The sequence below is a fragment of the Anoplophora glabripennis genome, unplaced genomic scaffold (genome assembly GCF_000390285.2).
Source record: "Anoplophora glabripennis isolate ALB-LARVAE unplaced genomic scaffold, Agla_2.0 scaffold6, whole genome shotgun sequence".
Lineage (NCBI taxonomy): Eukaryota > Metazoa > Arthropoda > Insecta > Coleoptera > Cerambycidae > Anoplophora > Anoplophora glabripennis.
The window spans coordinates 272,086-299,004 of record NW_019416749.1 but is presented as its reverse complement, the minus strand read 5'-3'; the positions used below and the strand labels follow the sequence as shown (position 1 = coordinate 299,004).

The 26,919-nt window shown below is 33.5% G+C and overlaps 1 protein-coding gene across 5 annotated transcripts in view; it reads right to left on the bottom strand.

Moving 5' to 3' along the window:
* LOC108911927 (AF4/FMR2 family member 4) overlaps positions 1 to 26,919 on the bottom strand; it is a 210,929-nt gene that overhangs the window by 6,507 nt on the left and 177,503 nt on the right. For all 5 annotated transcript variants that reach the window (XM_018717038.2, XM_018717009.2, XM_018717021.2 and 2 more), the window contains exons 5-10: positions 23,781 to 23,861; positions 17,693 to 17,788; positions 14,505 to 14,541; positions 5,811 to 5,844; positions 4,731 to 4,820; positions 1,824 to 3,385 (exon numbers count right to left, since the gene is read on the bottom strand). In XM_018717038.2, the coding sequence (XP_018572554.1) occupies positions 1,824 to 3,385; positions 4,731 to 4,820; positions 5,811 to 5,844; positions 14,505 to 14,541; positions 17,693 to 17,788; positions 23,781 to 23,861 (1,900 nt within the window). The remainder of the gene's footprint in view (positions 1 to 1,823; positions 3,386 to 4,730; positions 4,821 to 5,810; positions 5,845 to 14,504; positions 14,542 to 17,692; positions 17,789 to 23,780; positions 23,862 to 26,919) is intronic.

The following is a 26,919-nucleotide window of genomic DNA, read 5'->3' as shown; positions in this document are numbered from 1 at the left end:
ACTACTATACAGGCTGATTGATGTCAAATTTATCAAAAAGGTCTATCTGACAAGAGCAATTACATTTTAACAAACTGCCACCTTTTCAGATATAACATGATTTTTTTTTAAGAAGGTGTCTGTTTTGGAAATACCGTTCAGATTTAGACAAAACTTTGTGTACTGGCTAATTACTAAAAGTAACATAGTTAAAATTTTGAGAAGCTAGGAAACCCGAGAGAAAAGTTACGACAATTTTTACTTTTACGAAAATAAAGTCTTATGGAGAATCTCCTTTCAGATAGGAATGACGGTTAATTTGTTTTTTTTTTAGAGATGTGCCGCAGATAAGTCATGAAGAGTGGAGTGGACATGTCCTGAGGGCACTTTTCAAGATTAAAAAGTTGTATGCGCATGCGCAGAATTATTTGTTACATTCATAATTCCCGCAAAAAATTTTTGAGGTTGGTACATGTAAAATTAAAGATATTTAGCCATTTTCTTGTAATTTTGTTGGTAATTGTTTAACTGAAACTGACATTTTAAAAATATAACCTCCTTTATATGTTCATATTTTATTATTTTTGGCAAAGTTAACGACTAGTAAATAGTAATCAGTTGATTCTTAATTTAATATTTAATTCACAAATAGTTTATAAATGAAGTATGACGCCAAAATCAACAGTTTGGTTATATTTTTCTGAATTGAGTAAAAATCATTATAAATACTTCTACTCAAAAACAATTTTTTAGAATTCCAGTACGATCGAAAAACATTTAAATAAGTGTATTGGCTGTCCGGGGTAAATTAGAAACCAGTTTACAAAAAAGGCTAAAGGTAGGTAATAAGTAGAATATATCGACACATATTCATTAAAATAAAAGTAATATTTATTTTTTGGGTTTCGTTGCATATATTTATATTACTTTCAGTCTAATATGCTAATAGAAATTTTTGAAGTTTGAGTTTCTAGTAAATACAGACAATGCAATATACACTCGTTTCATAATAGTTTGGTCAAACGGATTTACCTGACGAAGTTCACCAATTCAAAAACATTTATTCAGACTATGCTTACTGAGAGCACATAAAAAGTTAAATAATTAATTTACTGAAGAAGTACTTTTGCTAAAGACAGAAGATTGAAGATTTACTTTTTAATTTTAAACACACTTTTCACTTTTATATTAATTTTGTTTTGTAAGTATTTTTATTTTGTAAGTATAGTAGAACCTCAATTATTCGGCCCGGCCGGGACAGAACCGTTGCTGGATAATCGAGAACACCGTTAATCGAAATAACGCCCAACTCACAAATTTTGCAAAAAATATGAACTTTATTACACATACCTATTACGTTCACTTGTACATATGTAGGTAAATAATATATATGCGATAAACAAGCAGAGACTCATCTTTTTTTTTTGTTTTCGAGCGCTTTTTTGCCCCGCCACGAATAATCCGCGTACGGATAGTGGATAATCATAAACATTGCAGCACACAAAGAATCCGCCGCACCGATAATCGGGGTTCTACTGTACATACTGTATATTTATTTCTATTTTCTTTTGTATACCTAGATTTTGCTGAACATATGACTGTTTTCTTTTATAAACAAATTAAGGAATATTATATTTGCCCCCCTTGTAAAACTTTCTAGTGTCTTTGTATATCTGACAAACAGTAATTTAGTAGCAATGCAATTACTCACATCACATTTATCATATCCGTTTACTCTTGACTGACATATTTGATATCAACAATCTTGTTACTTACTTTTATCTTTTACGCTCTTATAAACTAACAACCAAATCAAGAAATAAATAAATAAAACATAACGATACCTTTACCACCACCTTTTCCTCCTCCTTTTCCACCACCTTTGCCTCCTTCAGAGTCCCTTTTAGGTGTGAAGAGTTTACGGAGGGTATCGTATTTATTCTTATCTGCTATCGTCTTATTCTCTTCCACCTTTATAGTGGAATCTATTTTGTTAAGAGTTTTCTTCGATGGTGAAGTAATATCACTATCAGAGTCCTCGGATGATGAGCTTACTTTAGCTTTAGATTTCACCTTTTCAATATCACTTGATTCCTTTTTGGGTAAAGGCGGTCGACCTTTTCGCCTAAACGGTGATGTGACATCTTTTGAGTTATCCGACAATTTCTTCTTTATAGAGTCATCCCTGAAGTGATTTTTTAAGATCGCCTTATTTTCAGCGCCCCATTCTTCATCGGAGCTCTTCTTTGCTTTTTTCCTTTCCTCAGACCTTGGAGATTTATGTTTGTAACTTTTCTTTGGAGACTCATGTTTTAGAATTTCTCTTTCTGACTCGTGACGAATACTGCTGCAACTGCTTGAGTTTCGTCGCCTTGGTGCTGGACTATCCGAATCTGAGCTGCTGGATGTCTGCACTTTTGATTTGGTCCTGCGGCGTGGTGGAGGTGGAGGCTTTTCAAACTTCTCGTCCTCGTCGGAACTGCTTGAACATGGTGGAAGTACAGATTTTGGCGGACGACCTCTCTTTGGCTTCTTCTTTTCGACGTCCGATGAAGTGTTAGGGGATCTCGTTTTCTTTGGACGACCTCTTGGTTTCTTCACTTCATCGCCGTTAGGAGGTTTAATCTTCCTAGGCCTTCCTCGACCAGGTTTCGTAACTTTCTCTGGGTTCACTACTGGCACAGGGGAAATAGGTTTGGGGGCGGTGTTAACGAAGCCACTATAGGTTTTATTTTCAAAATCAGAGTCACTGTGGGAGTCCACTGATTTTGTCCTGGGACTAGCACGAATCACCGGTTTTCTTTTACTAGTTCTTTTCACATCTGAATCACTGTCACTTAAATTAGGATTGGTAACTGGTTGAACGGTATGCTTTTGTTTCTTTGAATTTGATTCTTTGCTGCTGTTTTCCGAGTCAGAGAAACTGGACAGTAACGGCAAATTACTTAATTCAGCTAGCGCTTTTGCCTTGGCCACTATATCATCAATGTCTTTAGTGGAATCACTGGTGTCCGACTCCTCAGAAACCCTTTTCCTACTGTCCGGACTTGTCTTTATTGGCAGCGAACAAGACGGTTTAACAGGAGACACTAACGGAGAGGTAAGGGGATCTGTGATATTTTGGCTGTTGCCCACGAAAGATGCCAGGTTCCACCTAATTTTGCTGTCTTCTGACGGAGGTGACGCTGGCTGCAATTCTGTAGGTGGCGGTTGTAAACGTACGTCCACTGAGGTCACATTTTCCTCTCCGGAATCGTCACTGCTGGACTCGCTATCTGACCCCGAATCAGATCCTGAGTCACTAGAAGAACTAGCTACCGGTGAGGTTGGGATGGGTGCCAAAGGTTCGGGCACATCCATCTTTGAATTATGTATTGCTGGAGTAGCACTTAGAGGCGATAACATCCTAAAAAATAATTTTATTTAAAAAATGACAATATACTGTAGTATTATTATAAAGTTCTATATTTTAATGGATATAGTTTACCATTAAAAAAAGTACCTAATACGACATAAAATATTTTAATTTTATTAAGCGTGTGGAACTGTCAGTAGAAGAGGGGGAGGTGATAAATAAAAATATTGACTAACCTCATACATTTGATATATTTTTTAAAATCGTTTCTAGTTCTTTTAAAGAACTGTGTTCAATTTGTGAATTTCAGTATAAACAAACTTTGACATTGACCTAGTTTAAGTGGACTATACTAGGGTCATTTTACATATTCCAATGAAGTAAACAATTGGTTAGGTAATAGTAAGGGTAAGACACTATGATGGGACATGTTGAGGCATGTTTAGACAGCAATGGAGGAAGTTTTGAGTATATTTTATAAATATCTAAAAGTCGAAGGTAACCTAATCTCCGTACAAATATGATCCCTGTTCCAAGCTACACCCTGTACATACAAATATTCTTATATTTTTGTTTATGCTGAACAACATGATCTAACATCATACTGGACAATCAGATGGCAGAATTAGCAAGTAGTACAAAATTTCTAGGACTGCATCTAGATGAACACTTAAATTGGAAAAAACATATAGATGAACTTGCTGCTAAATTAAGTAATGTAATATATGGAATCAGGGTAATTAGTAAATATGTAAATACTACATCTACAAAAATCATTTACTTTGGTAGTTTCGAATCTATTTGTAAATATGGAATTATGTTTTGGGGTAATAGCACTGACATACAGAAAATTTTTGTCATTCAAAAAAGAATTATAAGAATTATCAATAATATGTCTTACATCCAATCTTGTAGATTGGTATTTAGGAATAGCAAAATAATGACTATATCGGCTCTGTATATTTTTGAGTGCTTAATGTATGTAAGGAAAAACTGGAATAATTTTATGACACTCATCATCACAGTATAATACAAGAAATTTAAATCTAATGTACCCATATCACAGACTTACTCTAACAGAAAAGAATGCACATTATATGTGTATTAAATTATTCAATTGTTTACCAGCGTCACTTAAACAGATACAGTGTAAATTTATACAAAAAACATATTAAACAATTTTTATTAAATATTGAACCCTACAATGTAACTGAATATTTGGAACACTGTTTAAACTAACTTAGGGAATCTGTTGTGACACCATTTCGCTCTTACATTGTCATTGTAAATGTTAATGTGTTTACGAATTAAAGATTATTATTATTATTATTAATATTAACATCTTTCTATGATTCATTTTATATTCAGGGGCATAAAATATATTCAAAGTACTTACTTTTCGACAATTATATTAGAAGAATGTAAAGCTTCCTTCTTATGTTCATCATCGCTTTCCTCCGATAAGTTGAGATCATCTCTTAGGCTTCTGAAAATTAATTTAAAAAAAATTAACACGCAAAATTTTACGAAGTTCTTGAATCTTTACTATCAATTATATGTAAAATATTTTTAATGTAGGTACTAAGTAGATATATATTTCAAATTCAATTTAAAAAACAAACTGTATCAGTAAGCCCATCGAAATTAAATTTAAAAACAGGTAAGCAAAAACACTAACACCTGCATCAACTTATAGTTTTTATATGGAAAGCTAAAATATTTAATTTCCTGGAAATTTTACTTTAGCAGATCAATAAGAGTACTCTAGTTGTGCGCATTAATTAAGGTTGCTTTTATTTTTAGACAAAGCACAGTGTACATCATCCAATAAGAAAAATGCGCTGAACTCAAATGCAAAAATTCCATGTAGTACCTACTCGTAAGAAAAGTAAAAGTTGCTTCTCGTTTCTCACGGTTGTTAATACTACGATATTTTTTTGTTTTTAATTTTCGTAAATGAAAAAATTAAGAATCTTTATTTTTCCCTCACTGAAATTTATGTTGGAAACCTATTAATATATGGTAATGCATTGGTGATGAAAAGAAAATGTGCTGTTTTTATTATTATGTGCTACTCATCTAGATCTAGATAAATTGAGGAGTAATAAAAACAAATCCAAATGTTATTAGATGGAACATCTTTATCAAAATATAAATCAATATGAAATTCCGATCATTTTAAACAACTGTTTTGTATGTATGTCTGTGGAGGATTTTGAGAACTTAAAAATCCCAGAAAACCATAACATTTGAAATTTCTACATTTTCCAAAAAATCTAGACGATTTACGATATTTTCAATTCTAGAAATTATTATTTGCCTCAGTATATACAACCATCTCTTTGTTTGATGGTAGGTATTGGTTTCAGTATTAAAATTTTTCTTGTAAAGAATTTGATTTGATACCGTTTTGGTCTATCTAAATACAGATCATTAATTTGTCATTCTGGCTTGTAGTACCGGTGGATATACTTACTCTTGGGGCCGTGGAGCCGGTTGACGATCACGTTCTGAAACAAAACAACACGATTAGAAGCAGAACATTAAAAAATTTGTGCGTGCATGTTATTTTTGAAACTGATGGCGACTACCGATGTCTTGGCTTCTTGGTTATATGTACTATAATACAACACCGACAGAAGGCCACCTGTTAGATGCAACACCTGCAGCCCAGGTGATTCGGTCAACGGAAAATGTGCGTCAGATATTATCGCAATGTATAACACTGAACGTTGGGCGTACTCCAGAAATCGAAACAAAGAGATGACGACTACGATGACGGTACGCTTTCTCATCCAGCTTTTGGTAAATATTGAAAGGTCGGGACGGGAGTTTTGTCACAATTATACGTTCATAGCGTACGTGCGAATCATTAGTTATTTTTAAGATCGTGGGAAATTGCTATAAATGATTCCCAGCTCATTCCAAACTATTGCCCAGCCCATAAAATTCATCTAAACGACACATAAGTCGAAGTAGGTATTGACGATTATTAATATTTTTAATCGAAAGTTATTATCAAATATATCATAGATAAACAAATTACATTTACAAATTCATATTGCATTTGTTTCTTTTTTTTTCAAAATCTAGTACCAGTTTACGAATAAAAACTATTTACGTCAAAATAGGTTGTTAATTATTTAGCTACGTCTGTAGTTTTTAATGGTAATATTTCTAATAACGACATTTAATGTGAATAGATCCATAAAAAAATCACGTCAAAAGCGAAGTGCACATCGTTACATTTAATACATCATTATTAAACTATTAAATTCGCCGTCAACCCTATGTAGACGATATTATCGCTGAGTCTTTTTTAAAATCTAGTACATTCAAAAAAGGAATTCCTGATTTTAACCAAGAAAAGCGCCATATACTTGTGATACACTGCGTTCTCCACAAACTTTTTTGTTGCATGGAATTACCAGTGATCTTGTATTTACCATAAAATCTGTGTCAAATGGCTTCTGCGTATGTCGACTGTACCACAGTCATATATATTATGACAAAAAAAAATGCAGAGAACCTTTTTTTTATTTAGATATTTAGTTTTCTCAGTGTGAAATCGCTGATAAAACAAATAGTATATATATAATTCCATTAAAATAAAAACCTTTTGACGTAAGGACCAACTTAATTTTTCTTCGCAGGCGACAAAGCACCCGATCAAAAGAGAAAACGTCTCCGACGTCTGTAGCTTCACTTAATTTTCCACGTATTAATACCTAATTAGCGACATGTAAAATAAATCTGCAAAGTTTTAATCTGACAACGAGTGTACGTGTACTAAAATTTTATTGCTGCATTACGTTTTCCAATTTCCGGCATATCTATATACCTGACTTGTACCGTATGATGAGGTAAGTAACTGCCTGAAATAATTGACAGTAATTTGTACATATACCATCGTTCTCTATTATTTAGCTGCATTAAGAAGACTTTAATAGAACAATAGCGGTAACCTCAACATAGATATATTTCATGATGAATAAATCTTAGGATACAGTCTATACAACAAATATTCTTGTTTTGACCTTGACGATCCTGATATTAAAATATATGAAAATTTTAAATTGGAAGCACGGATAGACAACTAAAGATGTATTTCAAATGTCTTACAATAGGACTGAATGATATATAGGTACCTACTCGCAATATTTTATTTTGAAGTACATACATACATCACATCATTACTTTTGAAAATAAGTCCTTAACAGTACAGTACTGTAGTTTTTATTTATTTATTGTTCTATCCAAATCTACCTTTTCCGATATCTGCGGAATGAATCTTAGATAAGTGATCGTGCACATTTCTAATTTTTTGAGTAAATACGAGCAAAAATACTCGTATACTGAGAAGTTACGTATATGATAAGAAATGAATTGTCGTAAAATTACTTTACAATTGCAGTGAATTACAATTTATTTATAGCCAATAAAATCTTAAATCAGTTTCGTCATGTTTACGCTTTTAGCCTCAAAAAATAATTTTAAAATTAAATTAAGATTTTGTCTACTCCATGTCGTAGTTTGTAGTTAATACTAACCTAGGCTCACACCTTGAGGCCTGATTAAAATTCAAAACACAATGCTGCAACACTAGTATGGATGGCTTTCCTCCTACTTGGTACTTAGCATAATTAAATCATTAATATCTCCGTCTAGACGCAGATCCAATCCATTTCAATGTTACAGTTGGAAGTTGGTGATACTTAACTAATTGTTGGTCTCTCCAGTAGCTTAATAATTACTTGAGAAATTTGAAACGAACAAACGGAAAAAATAATAACTTGAAGTTCTTTGAATACTTTTTTATGTAATTTTACAACAGTTAAATTTCAAGAGTTCCATAATGTTATTTTCGTTTCTCGTTACATGACATTTTTGTAGTAGTAGTTCATTAGCGTACCATATTACTGTAGACACAGAAAGAGAAAGTCAGCTTTCATATATTTAAATATCTTCTACATCTTTTTCTGTCACGTTCCACTGTGTCATAACTCTAATTTTTTTGCCCACGACTAATTTATAGAATACATATTTTAAAGTTGTGAAAAATTTTTCTAAAGGAGGATTCTCATAGTCAACTTCAATGATCAGTATTGTTCAATCTACGCAACTGAACATGACTCAAGCGTATTGAATAATAATATACAGACTAGTGTCAGTATTAAAAATGGCTGCACAGAAAATTGTAGGTACTTGGTTCGTATTGTGTGAATATTAAAGAAAAGAAAACCTCGTCGTTGATGGGTCAGACCATGGATCTTAAAATGGAGATATGAAGGTGTTCAGTAAAACTGTTATTGGAATCGGCTACAGGTGATTTGTAAGCCTATGAAAACCATTAGGAATGACTGAAAAAAAAATTTAAGGACGTTTTTTGGAAAAAATTCTTTTTTTGGGGGGGGTTTTTCCGGCAGGGTTCAATTTCCAATTGTTTTTAGGTTTTTCGGGGCCGGGGGTTTGTTTTCCTTTTTTGGTTGCTTTGTACACGCTGCCCAAAGAGTATTTCACAAAAATTTAATATCAAAACACATATAATGGCCTTCCAATGCGACTGAACACTTGGTCGCACGTCATATACCAGGGCGAATCTGTCGAAATATCGCACTTCTTGGATGTAAGAGGGGGAAAACTAATATTTGTTGGAATAGTACAACTCATATAATAAAAGTGTAGATCCCTAGATCTGGGCGAGGTCCGGAACATTTTTAAAATTACTAATGTTCAAAAAATTTTAAAAATACATATTTTTGACATGAGTTTTTTACTTATATTTTGGAACCTATGCATTTTGGAAGAATATTGAAGAGGAAAAAAGTTCTAGAATTGAATTTTGCAAAATATACTGAAAGTTAAAAATGTTTAAATTTATTACCAATGTTGCAAAAAAGCAATAATTGATGAAGAAAAAGGCAAAATAATCAAGTTTTTTGAATAATTTTTTAAAAATATTTAATTGCTCCGAGGGCATTCTAATTTTGGTAAAAAAAAAACTTTAGAGTATAATAAAACAACACACCAAGTTTCATTAAAATCGGTTCTAGTTTCCGTAAAATAATGTTTCTAAAATTAAAAAATTTTTTTTTCGAATTTTCAAAATGTTGCACAGCCTCAAACAAAGCATCTAGATACTTGAAAATTTTTTCACATAGAAAAGACCGTTCAACCCTTCAAATGGTTTCTGAAAAATTGAAATCGGTTGATTAAGACGTCCACAGTAATTTTTTAAAGTCGACACTTTTTTTTATTTTTTAACATTTGGTGTGTTGTTTTATTATACTCTACAGTTTTCTTTCCCAAAATTAGTATGCCCTAGGGGCAATTAAAATATTTAAAAAAATTATCAAAGAAACTTGATTATTTTTCCTTTTTTCATCAATTATTGCTATTTTGCAACATCGGTAATAAATTTAAACAGTTTTAACTTCCAGTATATTGTGCAAAATTCAATTCTAAAACTTTTTTCCTCTTCAACATTATTCCAAAATGCATAGGTTCCATGATATAAGTGAAAAACTCAGATAAAATAGGTATATTTTTTTAAATATTTTAAACATTTTTGCAATTTTGAAAATGTTCCGGACTTCGTCCATATCTAGGGATCTACACTTTTATTATGTGAGTTGTACTGAAGGTAATCCAGAAAAAAATTGCTTTCCCCCTCTCACATCCACCTCAAAACAGATCCGTCCTGGTCTATCAAGCTCTGTTCAATTTAACAAAATCAGTCCTAAGGATCAACAAAAAGTAAAAGTCTTTCAATTTTATTGGGCAATACCGTTGAACAGATATTTATATTAATCTAATTTTGTTTCAAGCGCACAGATTCAATGATACCGATCAATGTAATTGACTAACAGGTCAAATTGAATGACCTTTTCAGTTCCCAGACATGAGTACCACATGTTTTTTTGAAACATTTAACATGTTCCGCCACAGTTGTCTGAAAAAAAACTAGCGGCATCTGCTGACAAAAAAAATAGTGTAAAAAGCAAATATTGAATTTTTTAATTTAAATGTCAAACCGTATACCCAGTACAGAAATTAGTTAAGGCCGGTGCTATTTTGTATCTATTTTAAAATCGTATTTTTAGTCTATTATGGTTGAAGTCCACAATGCACGTAACCCATGGGAATTCTGCTTTGACTGCAATTAGGAGAGGCATGGCATGCCTTTTATGTTTTCATTCCCAAGTTAACGTTGCCGATTTGTAAAGGTTTAACATTTTTATCGCACCAACAAAAAAATTGTGAGCAGTTTACAACAATTTGTTTCTGTGAGGAGTATGTTGTTACATTTACGGTTTGAATGTAGCCCACAAGGTCGTAAAACCATAAATTCTCAAGTTAATGACCTCTACGAATGCACCTACCGCTTCGTTTCTTAACAGAATGGTACCTCTTTTCTAGGTACCACTTAATACGAGCAAATAAGACAAAGCAAGGAAAACAGTAATACGTGCCTCTATAGTTGTGAATAAAAAAATATTATATACGCGGGTGAATGAAATATAAACCAGAATTTAATTCAAAAGCAGGATAGGGTACAGATATCGATATACTTATGTCAATACTCAACATATAAGCTATTGTAGTACTCCTGAGAGGAAGTGACGCATAAATGCATGCACAACTACTACTGCTGACTTCTAGAAAACGTTAAAGCTCGTTGCCGAAGCAAAACACCTGGCTAACGAATTTGAAATGAAGTTTTGACCTTGATAACATTAAACTCTCGATTAAAAGTCATACAACTACATGTTACGGTAAAATTTGCAACAAATTATGTCTTAAATATCTTCCATACAACTTAAATGTGTGGTAGGGAAAGACTGTTAACATGACTGATTATTTTTTACAGAACGGCGGTTTTTAAAAATAGTTTAATATAAAAATTAAGTTCGATGGCCGTAAATGAAGACCTACAGAAAATACAGCTGCGTGTAAACTATACATAATTTGTACCTACTGAGGCACCAACGGCTAGAACCTTATTTTGTCAACGTAAAAAGGCAAATACAACCGGGTGATTAGCATAACAAAATTCAAATGCCTCATAAAATACGTTAGAAAAGTGGCGTGGTGGCGGGAATTCTTCCTATCTGATAGTGGTAAATTACTAATTATATGGAAATAGCACAATAAACCCCTTTATTACGGTATTTAATAATAAATAAACCTACAAAAACACACAATGACATATTAAAAAGGGGACAGGAATTGATAGTGATAAATAACCTTGCTTTTTTTACTTCAGATCTCAGTTAATCTCTCATAACTGGAACAGCATTCAGAATCGCAAAGATCTCAGGTAAATAAAACTCATTGTCAGCTAATCTATCAGCTACACTAGAGACTATAACTAAGCATTAAAGTAGTGTCTCTATAACACACCGTCTGAGATTTACTCCAGGCAACCTCTAAACTCTCCTAACTGTGCCTAATATCAAGAATTAAATGGACCTTCTTTTCCAGACACTCCATTTACCACATGTTTCATTTATGATTATGACTATTGCTTTGTAACAGAAACATGAAATGAAAAACCAAGACACTGTTCGGAATTTTATTTCAACAGTTTCTCAAAAATATGCAGAAAAAGCATGGAACCCGAAATAGGAATTAAAACGTTTCACTCTCTTCTTTCAATTGGATTTACTATAGGATGAACATAGTTTTGAATTATGTAGTTCTATGGGGCTAAGGCGCATGAAACAGATTTTTCAAGCTTACACCTTGCTGAGACTTAGGACCTATGACATTCAGAATCGCAAATTGAATTAAGAATAGACATATTTATCAAAACCATAAAGAATCCGTAGGTCTAGGGATAAATCCGTAGGGTTTGCAACATTGCGATCGTATGGGATTTGAAATGAAGGGTTGCTGACCTACTACATGGAGTATTATTGAATATATTCCCAGTATTCTAAGTCTTACAGGAAAATTTGAGATAGGTAATAAATATGTATCTAAAAGCTTTTTTCTTAATTTTTTTCTCACAAATATATATATATTAGGCCTTGATTTGATGAATAATTCTTCTGAATCCCAAAAATGGCGTTTGTACATTGTGTAATATTACAAAATTATTCTGATTCTTAATAATAATTGCTGTAACGATTTTTAAGGAGCGTAATCAATCGTTTCATGTAACCAGTTGTCAATGTGTCGATCCTAAAACAAAACTATCGCCGTGCGCTCATGATGCGCCGTAGAGGACTTCTTGGTGCATTTCGATACGTCGACGTCTGTGTCAACAACCCGCGAAGAGCGGAAGGCAAGGTAACTAATCGGAAACAAAGAAAACAGGACGGTACCGTAGTCTCGGGAAAACGGTTCAGACTTACCGCGCTCTCCGGCTGGTACTCCGTCTGCGCACAAGCCTACGGCGCCGCCATGTGTTTGCACACAAAGACCAGCACGTAAACAACAACACAAACCGACAGAAACAATTAATAGCTCTAATTCTGGCACCTCCCGCACTTCGGACAAATCACTTGGACTGATGAGCACTCGACAACCTCGAAACATTCACCCGCGGGGGTTGCTACCGACTCGGCACTGGTCTACCACTGCGAACGCTTAGTATTTACGTCCACCATTACGTAAGTCGGCCGAGGCACGTCTATTTGAACCGTGGCCGATGTGCGAACTGCAGTATTCCGTGCATTTCGTTGCATAGTACCGCTGCCCTCGCCCTTCACCCCTCTGCGAAACAGGACGGACGCACGGCGTGCCACCCCGAGGGTTGGATGGGGACAACTTAGCAGCGAGTTGAGCGGGAATCGGAATTAAGAATTTATGTTCGCCATGACGGCGGCGAAATTGAGTGGCACGCGCTGAGGGAAGTGGGGCAGTCGGGCGATATTTGCGGGTTGTTGCTCTGCGGACTGGGGGTGGGTGGTCTGCTCGCCGGATGATTTTGGAGATTCATTAGACCACACCGCTAGACATTTTATCGCTCGACTTTACAGGACGAAAAATAATTTGAAGAATTCTCAATTAGGTACTACCCCCCGGTAACGTGAATTATAGTGGCACCCTCTCCAATTTTCACAAAATTTTGTCTACCCCCCTATTTTCAATCGTGCTGAACACGAATTTACATTCTTTTATTAAAACTTTTAACACCCTGTAGATCGGAAACTAAGCGCTCTTGGAATATGGTATATTAAGGAAATATCCTAAATCACTTGTACTATAACTTCCTGCAAAGAATGCAGCTGTATATTACGCACTTTTCATTATTACATTATTATCAAAAAAGTATTTTTAGAACATGACGATTTTTTTTTGGGGAATCAGTAGTTCCAAAGTTATTATGTTAGGTTTAATGCAGTACTTGGCAGCGGTAATCTAAGTTAAAAAATAGTAAAAATAATAATTATAAATAGTGACTGAATTTTCAACACCCTGTATCACAAAAACTAAAATTCCTTTAACCCGAACGAAATATGGATCATTTAGTGTTTCTTGTTTGCTTATATTTTGCATTACTTTAGCTTTAATTTAGTCCAAGAGAAATTATAATATCCGATTTATGTAAACAGACTATTATTATCTTTATCTAAATCTGGCAACAATGATTTATACTTCGTAGGCGTACGTGGCAAATACGAGTGGCAATGACGAAAACAATATGAGTAATTCTTTCGCATTTATAAAATATGCACAAACAAATGGCATAAACTATGTCAAAATATTAATTTATAATCAGCTTTTGTACACAAATAGAAAAAAAGCTTAAGGAAAACCGTTTCAATAGAAGGGAAATAGTTTTGCGAAAACAGAATGCAATGGTTGAAACATGGGAAAATTAATCATCACAAAAATAATACTTGTGGTTCCAGAAAATAGATAACCTAGATTTTATACATATTGTCGTTTACTGAAAAATTGATTCAGTTAGAAACCGATCGCATCTAAGCGTAGATATTTCTCTAATCTTTCCTATCAATAGCATCAAGATTTTTTCCTGTCACTAAATAGTAGTTGTGCTCCTCTCGACCCTACCGTTAGCCAAATTATTCAAGAATATAAAACTAATAAGCCGTTCATTTCATCAAGGTTAAACCAGTAAAAAAGAATACATGTATATACACAAACAATAGTAGTTTCTAATAATTCAACTCGATATAAACTCGATTGGAATACTTACTTTTAATTGCAGATGGCGCTGGTGTCTTCTCGTGTATCTGAAACAGAAACATTAATTGTTAATAGAATAATTATTGTAAGGAAGCAAATATTAGACATATCGCGTGAGTATCTTAACTTTTAGATAACATTATCGGCAATAATTCAGTGCATAGAAATAAATATATATTTCTTCTTAACAGGGCTTTAAAAACGCCTTATACATTATTTTTACTCTCCACAGTAACGCTAACTTTTTAAATATTTCGTGGATCAATTTTTTTAAATTTATCTAAGAGATAAATCCCTCTATTTTTTATCAAAAAACATTTAATTAAGACATCATTAATTGAATTAATTTGGTTGCACTTTATGAGGACTTTATATAGATTTTATTTCATTTATATGCTGTCCAATTAATTTTATATTGCCTTCGAGTTTAATTGACATTCGAGTAAATAAACAAATAAATAAATCTGAAGCTTCATAAATGCGTTACATAAACTGACAGATACACAAACTCCTACTTAAGCTCCATAATAAAAGTGTAAAATAATACCATTTTCATTATTCAATCAGTCTAAAAATGAACTGACATCGTTCCATTTCATTGCCCTGTCATAGCGACGACCCCAAGGGTAAAATTATACCCCTTTAAACGACTGCAACGTAATTTTTTCTAGAACCTCAATTACATACATTTAAATTTCATAAAGAGTGGGTAGGTTTTAATTTGAAGGAAATATATTCGTTAAAAAATTATGTCTAATGTATCTTCATACATTATTTTAATTTATTCTGCACAAAATTTCTGCCACTAAATAATTAAACTGATCAATAATACATGGACAAAATGCAATACAACCGCATGTCAACGGTGAAGGAGCATATTCCTCTTCCAAACTTACGAATATTTTCTTATATCAAGTTTGCTCTTTAAGATCTAATTTGATTTGAAAGGGTGTTAATAGTTAAAGAAAATAATTTAAAAAGTTCGGTTATTTTCTGAACAGACCTCGTATTGTATGCCCTGAATTTAGTCTTAAAACCTTTATTTGTCCATAAGGTATTTCGAGACACTTTTTTTTAATTAACACCCAAGGCTTCGAAAATATTTATACAAGAAAATATTTTTATATGGACGAGGAAAACGTTTCGTCATTTTTGACTCTGTATATATTTTTAAATATTTCAAATATACGTTTCTATTTTACTTTTTATATTTTTATAAATTTATTAGTAATAGAATATGTTTTTTTTTTTAAATACAACTGTAACCGTTACAATTGTAGAAAATTATAAATAACAATTGTGTTTCATATTCTGTAACAAAATAACTTAAGTTAACAAAAGTCTTGGTTCTGAAAGAGTAACATCAGCGAGATACGTTCACTGAACTTTGCCGATTTGCTCAATTTCACAAACTTTTAGATTAGCAACTGGTAATAAAATATTGTAGTTCCTAGTCGAGATAAAAGTTGAACGTTAAATACACTTTAACAAATATGTTTATATTGCTAGATTAGACTTCCTGTGACTGTTATTATTATGCAGTTCTGGTATTATATATATATACAAAAAGCGTTACAAATTTAAACATTATTAATGATTAAATTTAATTGTGATGGTATATTTGGTATACCTGGATATTTTTATGTAAATGTTACTGAATCATATCGAATAATATAGAGCAGTAAATATACAGGTACATTCAGTTTTAAATGAACAAGAATCCAGAGGTTGACGTTTCTAAAAATGTAAATTTTTTATATTTCTCAAACTAACCAAAATCCAATCACTGACAAGTCAAATCTGTTTGAACTCTCCAAAACCACTTTATAGAAGAGTTTCTCGATGTTAAGTTCTAAATACGAATAAATCCGGGAATTCTGACTTTTCGGATTCGGATTCAGCGGATCATAACACATTACAGTCGGATACCAAAACAATAGGCAGTGATTTCATCTTTAATCCGGCTCACCATTTTTAGCAGTAAACACAAAGAAAAGTACGAACGGGTTGTAAATTCTTCGTATAATCCCCCAGAGCAGGGGATGCACAGTTCTAGGATATTCCTCTGCTGCAGCAAATTTTAGACTTTCATTGATGCTTGGTGCGTGACATCAATTAGGTTTCATTTGGCGTGCACCAAATATTCTTCTGCTGCAGCAAATTCTAGGCTTTCATTGGAGTTTGGTGCGTGGCGTCAATTGGGTTGCGTTTATTCGGTTCCGGGTAATTCTGTCGGCACAAGCAAATAGGCGTACTCGCAGGAAAAGTCCGAGGATATCTTCCATTTAATTGTGATTGTAATTAATTTATTAGTGATTTTGGGTTTGTGTTCTTAAAAATGGAGAGTAATTTAAGCTGGATGGTATTTTAAAAATGAGCTTAAGACAATAAAATAAATTCAAACTGCTATCTCACAGGATCAAAATTTGCCTAGAATATCTAGAAGCGTGCTTTTGCGAAATATGCGTGAAATGAATTTCCGTTTTATAAAACGAAATCGAAAGAAATAGAAAAAAAGGAAATAATGATATGACGAAGAAACTATTCAAGACAAGTATTAGAAGCTCGAAAACTAAATCGCAGAATATATTACACGGACAAAGCATGGATAAATGAAGATCATACGGTGACAAAAGTGAGGTACGATGGATGGCAAACAGAAAGCATTTCTGGAACGATTTTCGACTGGATTAAAGTCATCTTTTGGAAAGTGCGGCGCCCAATAACAACGCATATTGGAAGTACAGTAAGATTTTTGGAACAGGGTATGTATATATAGTTCAGTGTATTATTATAAGTCCGAAAGGACGGCACTCAACAATTGTGGACAGGATGACAGGTGAGTCTATAAGCTTTTTAAAGTGAATATTTACCATTAACTTATTTTTTATAATTTTTGTGTTCTTTGACGCCTTCTCAAGTAGTACGCCTATGGAATCTTGTCCACTGCACCCCTCACCTTTCTTACTCATCTAAAGTGCTGGATATGAATCACTGCCCATTATTAAGGTACACGGGTATAGGACATACTTCTTACGAATAAAATTTTATCGGTATTTTAAAAAGTTTTTCCTACATTAGGTATATTATAAAAAAAAGTAAGATAATTCTAAATATGTACGCGATCGCAACATCTCCGGTGGTTGAAAGTAATTAAAGTCGGATTCCGTGGGAATACTCGGAATAGGTTATATTTACCTTGGCAAGAAGCGGATTGTAATTGTACTTGTTGTCGAGTTCTATCCTGGGGGTCGCCGCAATGGCAGTCAGTGGTGTTCTCTGGTCTATCATTTCCTGCAAGAAAAACAATAATGAATGTCTAACTGCATCGTCAGATATCAAACAATAGAAACGCAGCGCTTTGTAACGGCTCACCCTAACCATGCATTTATTTGCAGGTTTTATACTCTTTTAGCGGATGCGATTCAAAACCATTACCAAATTATATTTTTCAGTTATTTTAGTAATTGGTCGGTGTCGACTAGGACATAGCAGTCACGACGACTAGAAAACAGTTCGGTAATCGTGGATGCCTGCAGATAAGTTATATCTAAAATTAGATATAACTTGCAATGTAAATTCGGATTGAAGAAGGCAAGTATTTTCATATTTAATTTTCTTTTACTTTTATCGTTTCCAATTTAGTGTTATCAAGTTGTTTGGTATTGATGGTTTTATTTTACACAATATGTGGGTAGTAGTTTGCAAGCAGCAGCTTCGTCGATTTTTATCTACCCCCACATTCCAGTTTTCTAAACACATGTTTATTCTAACTGAAATAAATTTATTTTGTAACATAAAGCGCATTGCTGGTCTCACGCTAACCTCAAATTATTTCTACACGGTCTACTTTATATACAGGGTGTTAATGAACTTATGTCAAAAATTTAGAGGGGTGAAAAAGGAGCATAAACTGAGTTAACTGATGTTACAAACTTGTATCGGAAGTTTAAGGTTTAAGAGAAAAAAGCTAATTAAAAACTGTTTTGCAACTGCTGAGATACATGTATTTTATCGCGGTGAGTACTTACAAAAAATCTGTAACACTTTTTACGAGTTTTTAGGTTTCTTATGAAGTCGGACTGTATTCGAAAGTCAGTTTATAATCCATTGTTGTAGTGATTGCTGTATTGTTTTTCGAGAGTACATGTAATAGCCGTATTTCCAAGTTTTCCACTACGTTGAGGTTTTTGCGAATGATTGCTTAAGGAACATGCAAGAAATCCTCAATTTACAGCGCAAATACTTGTTACAGATTCTTTTAAATGATTAAAATTTTATAATTTCTAAAAAGTATCTTTTCAAATCCGCCAACATATGCCTTCATTTGCTTACTACAGCATTTTTTATGCGAGATATAAAGTTGCAATTACTCCACCGCCTTCCCCTCCTTTTTAACATATTAAATATCAAAGGAAAACGCAAAAAAGCACTGCGTAAATATGTAAAAACCCTCCCTCCCTATAAGCGAACGATTACCTATTAACGTTGTGTGTATGTTAACGTTTTATTTTAGTTAAACCAACCGGTTTTACACTGGGTTGTTTTTACAAAGGCATTTTCCACTTTATGAGTCCGCTGTGAATTTATTCAGTGTTTTACGGTTGTAAATTTGGAAGTTAATATGGGGGTGACGCCCTTAACTGGTATCGAAACGGGAAGGCGCTACGCGTTACATAATGTACAGGGTTGGCTGTAAGAAATTTTGTCACACCGGGAAAAGTACAGTTTCGCCGCGTGTACGTGTACCAGATAGTAAGTCTCTAGTTTAAACACGTTTAAAGTAATATTAAATAACGTTGTTTGGTGATACAGCATTGGTAGGGTTAAATCTCTGCAGGTGGTGACTTTTTGTATACAGGGTGGTCACTTTTACGGTGTACTCCATTAGAATCTCCTGAATTAGAAGGTTACTCGGTTGCATATTTTCTGGGGATCGACCAGTGTCCAGTGTATCGAACAATTCGAGTTAAAATAATAGATGTGCTTCAATAAATTTCACCGGAAACAATTCAAGATTCAGGTAAGAAACATGACTCGCAGAGTACTTCTTTGCATCGACTGAGAGGAACAATTTGAATAATTTGTATTTATTTGATTTTTGTTATTAAATATTGAATTTTTAATGAAACGTAAAAATTTCTGGTTAAATATTGTGCCATTGCAAATAAAAACAGTTAACACTTATTCACAGCAGTAAATGATAGTTTGTTTACATTTAAACAGAAATGTCAAAATTTTCATCTGTTTTTTCATGGCAACTACGATTGAAGTAAATAAATTTTGAAATTAACGTTTTTTGGCCCTTAATAAAATCTGGTCACCCAAATAAAATATATTGTTGAACACGAATCCTACATTTAATGGTGCACAAATCCAATATGGATCCTTAAGAAAATGAAAAGTTGGTTATGAAAACAAGGATCCAGAAGGCCTGGAACGTATTTTAACCTTCCCATATATAGAGCAAATTGCTTTATGTATACGAACCGACTTTCATTACTTTACTTTTAATAATAAAAAAGATATGAAAGAAATAAGTAAAGCCAAGGTTTCAGTTTTTTTCGGATACTTCAGGAAGGGTGCAACTTATCTCTAATTTCTTTTCATAATCCGAAATAGCATGAAAATATGCAACTTTTTTGTAATTTAACCAACTCTATATACCTAGTGGTTTCGATTTTGGTATTCGCGGCCCTGTATCTGTTTTATTTTAACAAATAGCTATAACAAACCCTACATATTTTTAAATCGTCGCTCAAACTCTATTAAATGACGTTATTAGATCGTCTCCGTGGTAACATATGTTAAAATTGCTATAGTCAACTGTTTTTTGTTAAAATGGTACACTATATATTTTTTTATCAATTCTGGAAGATATTTTTTTTCTGCGTTCCTATGTAAAGAAGTCTATAGTCTCATTAGAAATATTGCTAGAAAAACAGCAAGAAACATGAACCCTACTTTTCGTAGCTTTCTTCTGAAAAATGATAGCCAGCTACGGAAACAAGTTACTATGTTTTTTAAAGTAACTTATTTTTAATACGATAATAATATAAATAATACAATATATAAAACAATACTTATTTCAAATGTTCAAAATGACCTCCATTTGCTTCCAAACACATTCTATTGCTTCTTCATTTAATCTCCGACATTCTACCCTTATTCTGTTTTTAAGGTCGTCCATATCATTTAGGTAAGCCCAAAGAAAGAAATCTATAGGAGTGAGATCTGGAGATCTAGCAAGCCATTTAACATCTTTATCGAATGTTCTTCGTCTCTTGCCCTTTTGGGTTTAAAAACTCTTGTTTTCTTTTGAAAACTTCCCTCTGCCGCCAAATTCCTGGCTAAGCTTACGAAAATTTTATTTGATGGAAGTTGTCTCTGCGGAAAACGATGTTGGTATAAATAAATACCTGGCAGCTTTAGCGTTCTTTCGTCCCTCTACATAAATTAAAATCATATCTAGTTTTCCTTGGTTACTGTACGTATTCATGTTATAATTAGTTATCGGAGGTAGATAGGTACAAAATGTCAATTATTTCGACAAACCGTTATTTAGAAACGTCAAAATTCAGTTGTTTCCGCAGCTGGCTATCATTTTTCAGAATAAAGCTACTGAAAGTAGGTTTAATCTTTTTTGCTGGTTTTCTAGTAATATTTCTAATGAAACTATAGACATCCTTATACTGAACGCTGAAAGAAATCATCTTCCAGAATTGATAAAAAAATATATAGTATGCAATTTGAACAAAAATAGATGACTATAATAATTTTGACTTATGTTACCATGGAGACGATCTAATAATGTCATTTGATAGAGTTTGAGAGGCAATTTAAAAATATATAGGATTTGTTATAGTTATTTGTTAAAATAAAAGAGATACGAGGTGCAAATATTAAACTGAATCACCCGGTATATTCTGATTCAGGAGATACTAATAATGTACACCCTGTATTGGTAAATTGGTCTAAATCGTTTTATTTTAATCAAAGGTAAATCGCCCGTAGATGTATTTCAGGGACCCTGCATACGCCCTGTATTTGTTTTAACTGCGGCACTTCTTGTTGCACTGACGACTGCCAACGGGCAACCAAGGAAGCCATAACTTTTAACATGACTCAGCTGATGGCACCATAAGCATGTATGTTTCAATTGACATCCTGTTACAAACACCAGCCGTCTCCCCTATACTTTTTTCGTTTCTGTTTACGTTATAAAAGCTCACAATTATTTGATTCAATAGAAGAATAAGATATAGACTTTCCATTATCTTTAAACTGGATATTGATAAGGTACGATTCCCGATAAACATTATCAGTATTAGAGAATTGCAGTAGCATCCAGGAAGAACAGCTACCATGCGAATTATTATCTATTTAATTAACGTTAGTAAAACAAACTCGGGTGGATTGGCCGCGTCGTTATGCGTGGATAAAACAGCGGGCGAATGTCATTGAATAGTTAATTAAAATCGATCACCATACATTTGAATAAAATTTCCGATGCCGAGCAAATAATTCTATTCACCGTTGGCGAACGGTTTGACATTCGAGCGATATTAAAATTTATGGAGGCTCTCTCGGCGGAGCGACCTGCCCCAGCACGAAATTAGGATAAATTGAGCGGCCCTCGCAAAACGCAGTAAAATGGCTTACTTTATTTCGGACGCGTAAAGATAAAAGTATTTTCTGTTTATTGGATAAGATAAAAAGAATTTGAGCAAGATACATCCTCAGGCTCCGAGATATTGCTCAAAAACTGCTTTAAAATGTGAATTTGAACATCATAAAATTTTCCACAAAAGATTTCGAACCCATGATCAAAGGAAAGTATTTTTTAATATGATCAAATCATTTATTACCTCCTCCAGCTGATTTTTTTTCATCTTTATTAAAGGTATCAATCTAATTTAAACAAATGAAAAAATATATATATTTTCTACCCTTCTAAGAACTTAAGTCAAAAAGGACCCCGCAATAATCTTATGGAAATTGGGTTTCTGTCAAATTGTCTGAATTTTTGATATGTTGTAGATTTTGTCATCCTGAACAAAAGTCTCCATGGGCACAAAGTGCCAAAATGAACATTTTGGCAGTTACGGAGCTGCCAAAGCTCCCCTGACCCGTTGCAAAACTATTCATTTTCAATACTATTTACAGATGTCAAAAGCATATTTTAATTATTCTAATATATAGGGTAATGTTTTTGAGGTCACTGGATTCAACCCTCATGTCAGATTGGACAAATTGACCGTTGACAGCTGTCAATACACTGTTAACGAAGAATAGAAAAATAAATATTCTCTTTTCACATTGAGAGTTTGGGCTTTTGAGGGAGCTGAATTCAATTCTCATGCCAGATTGGCAAAATTGACAGTTGACAGCTGTCAATTCACTGTCAAAGTAGAATAAAGAAGAAAATATTCTCTTTTGTTATTGGGAGTTTGTCAACTACCATTTTCTCCAATTCTAAAAAGAATTGAATTTAGCGAGTTGGCCAACATAAACTCTCAATGTAAAAAGAGGATATTTACTTTTATATTCCTCGAATAATAGAACCTTTTGAATTGCCTAGACGCTTAGACGATGCTTCAAATCTAGATTTTTTGCAAAATCGCTTGCCTGAGTTATTGGAAGACGTGCCATTAAATATTCGGCAAAATATGTGGTAACTGCATGACGGAGCCCCCGCTCACTTTTCTCGGAGAGTGCGCCACTTCCTAAACATTACTTTTCCCGATCGCTGGATAGGCCGAGGCAGCCTAGTTGGATGGCCTCCCCGGTCCCCGGACCTCATCCCTTTGGATTTCTTTTTGTGGGGATATGTGAAAAGTTTTGTGTATTCCACGGAAGTTCATGACATCGACCAACTGCGACATCGTACTGCTGAAGCTTGTAATACGATTCGAGAGGGCCTAGCAATGTTGCAACGTGTGCGAGCGAATTGGATACGTCGCGCTGAAGCTTGCGTGCAAGCAAATAGTGGGTACATCGAATATCTTCTATGAAAATCAACAGTTCTCAAAAGGTGGCTACTTGCAATGTGGAGGTGTCAGATTTTAAAATTACATTTTACTCAACACAAATCCGTGTATTTACCTCATTTTGACATAACGGATATTTGACATAAGTTCATTAACACCCTGTCTACCGTGTTATCAACACGTTCATGTTAAATTGCAATAATAATATTATTAACGTATTATTAACTGAACGACTCGAACAAACGGGATTAAAACCGGGCTAAAGGGCGAAGGCCCTGGAAGGAATCCATGCTCACCTTAAATATGTGATCCACTTCAGCGGCAATCGGGGTGGCGGAAGGCAGGGTTTCCCTCGGTCCAGCCGTAGGGCCTTGGTTCTGAAACACAAAACATATCGTTACGATTCTCATTCAGCAGTCACTTCTCATAACCGAACATAAATCAAACGGTTATACGACACGCTGTGGTTTTGTGCAATCATTGCTCGGCGGACAATACATCTTAGAGGTTACCTGACGAGACATGGTAAATATGATACCGGAGAAATCGCGAGGAACGTGGCGGACCGCGGTTTAATCATAAACTGTAATTTATTACTGCTCACTTCTACAACATATAATTTTTCGTTTACTGTTAAAATACACAGGAGAGTATATTGGATGTTGTAGGGAAAAAGAAGAACCTTTTGTATACCTGTATTGTTGGCACTGATAGTTCAGCACGTGTGTGAACACACAACATCAATGATGGCGCCGTTGTCCATCAACGTCTGCGTGAGATGGAGGTTAGACTATGAACTGCTTTTTGTCCACAGTGTGCACTTACTGGTAAAAAATGTTAATATGTGACGTAATGTGTCAACTGAGATAGATGATTATAATAGAGGTACAATAACATTGATATAAATAACAGAAAATAATAATTATGGCGATGTCATGACCTCAACATAAACAAGGTGTAACAATTCTGTAGGAAATACAGTTTTCAGTTGGTACAAGAATAGTTGAAGATATAACAGACTAAGAGCCGGATAGGAAAATTTTCCTAATCATTTTAGGCACCGTAAGAATCTATGACTTAAATACTACAAACCAAAAGAAAACATTTGAGCACTATGCCGTCAATTCTCCGTGGCACATGGGTTTGTACGGCATAAGGTTTTTATGTCTTATTTTTCTAATATCTGTCTTGGGTCGAAATGCCGTCAATTTCTATTTAATTAATTTACCCGGCCCAAAATTGGAAAGTTTGATTTTCCGCCGACAACCCGTGTGCCACTGAGAATTGACGGCATAGTGCTCAAATGTTTTCTTTTAGTTTGTAGTATTTAAGTCATAGACTCTTACTAAAATGATTAGGAAAATTTACCTATCCGGCTCTTAGTGTATAAGCTTCAAAGCTCGAGCATATAAAATTCCAACAAAACAACTGTTAAGTGCTAAATACAAGCTATCTGACTTTGGATAATTTTTTTTATAGATTTGGACGAAATATTATATGAAAACCTGTGTATAAAATCATAAATTAAACAGTATAGTGGTTAAATTATGTTCAAATGTTTTATGAAAGTTAAAACTGAACTGATCCAAGTTTGAAGATTGTATCTTCAAGTTTTCATTTTCATCGTGAATTCTAGAGCCTCTTATGATCGTTTTAGGAAAAAACTTTTCTATTATTTGTTAAAGTTTGTAGAAACGTCGCTGTTACACCTTTTATGCCCAATAAAAAATTGCAAAATTTGAATTAAAACAGGCACTTTAATAAAAGACTCATCAGTTTAATTTATTCCAATACAATTGCAAATTACCTTTGAACTAAATTAAAAATGAAGAGAATAATGCCTACTGTAATACTAGTTAATGTATTTTTAAATTAAATATTCAATTCGAGTAAAATATAGCAGAAGCACGCAAAAGAAGTCCAAGCATAATTGTTTAATTGGGATCCATCCGATTAAAAAAGTTTTTTCTCGACTATTCCGATTTAATTGTAACTCCATGAAGCCCCCAGTGCATTTTATATACTCGTAGATGCCGATGAAGGCTAACAAGAAAGGCGAGGAGCGAGGTAATTTCAGGGTTACTTTCCCTTTCCGTTATGTAAAAATAAATCATTAATCATCTACTGGTTTGTATATACACAGGATGTTCTATTTTTAAACGTACTAACTTTAACAGTTGATAGAGACCTTGATTTTGAACAAAAAAGTTCATGTGAAAGAACATGGGTCGTAAATCGTTATTTCGACTCAAATATGAAAATCGTTTCAATATTAAGGAGGTTGATCGGATGTACGTCTAAAAGTCTAACGAGAGTTTCTGTACATTCGCTAGTGACTAAAGTAGTGAGTCTTTAGATTTGGCAACGTTGCACTTGGCTGGCTTTGTTTGGATGCCTAAACTTGAAATATACATCATATGTCACACCTGCGAATTTCAAATAATACGCTACTTCGAGAACCGCGACGTTGCCGCTATCACGCATATGGACGTTAAGTTGATCAACAACAGCAGTTTGAAGGAGAATTATTATAAATTATGTATCTTACAAGTACCTAATCGATTTCTACGAGCTGTCATACGGTTCCTTAGATATCGGTTTCCAATTTATACAAGTTGCTGTAAAAACTGTTTGTCAATTGCTGCGCATTCTAAATGGAAAGACTAAAAAAATCTGCATTCTCATAAGACTTTGTACTAAATCGTGAAAAATTATTTTATTAATATCTCGTCTCTTAGGTATCCAAACTAGTCATATTTTTTTTTGATGATTTTCTTCATATTAATAAGGTTATATTAATTTTTTATGAATATTTGTTCGTCAATTCCAAATCTGATAAACCTCCTTAATTGTGGTCATTTACTGAGATAAATGAATGAAAACGATAAATAATAGTAATATAAAACAATTTATATTAATAAATAAACATTTAGAGGTGAAATTATGGCATAGGATATTACAGAAATTGGACATTAAGACATGAAAATACAAAAAAATAATGAAGGTTAATTTAGTTAAAAGTATTATAGTGATGTATGGATATTTATATGTATATCCATATTGTTTCTATGTAACTATAATATTAGAATAATACATCAGTTTTAATGCATCAAAATATGTTTCTTGCTATAATGCATATTAAAAAAAATCGCAACTGGAAATTTACTCTCCACACAAGTAAACTTAATGTACCGCATGACATTTTATATAAGCTGCACCATAACTGCGTAGATTTGAATACATATAAATACATAAACGAACGATTGTATTCTAATTGTCGTTTTTTTTGAGTGGGAGTGTTAAATGTCTTGAGAAATATATAGTTGCAAAAATTAAGACTTATAGGACCGATCTTTATTTCTGTTTGCCGAACTTGATCCATGCTTTTCTCGAAGAGGTGTATTGATAACTGCAGAAATATGTATCATAAACCCA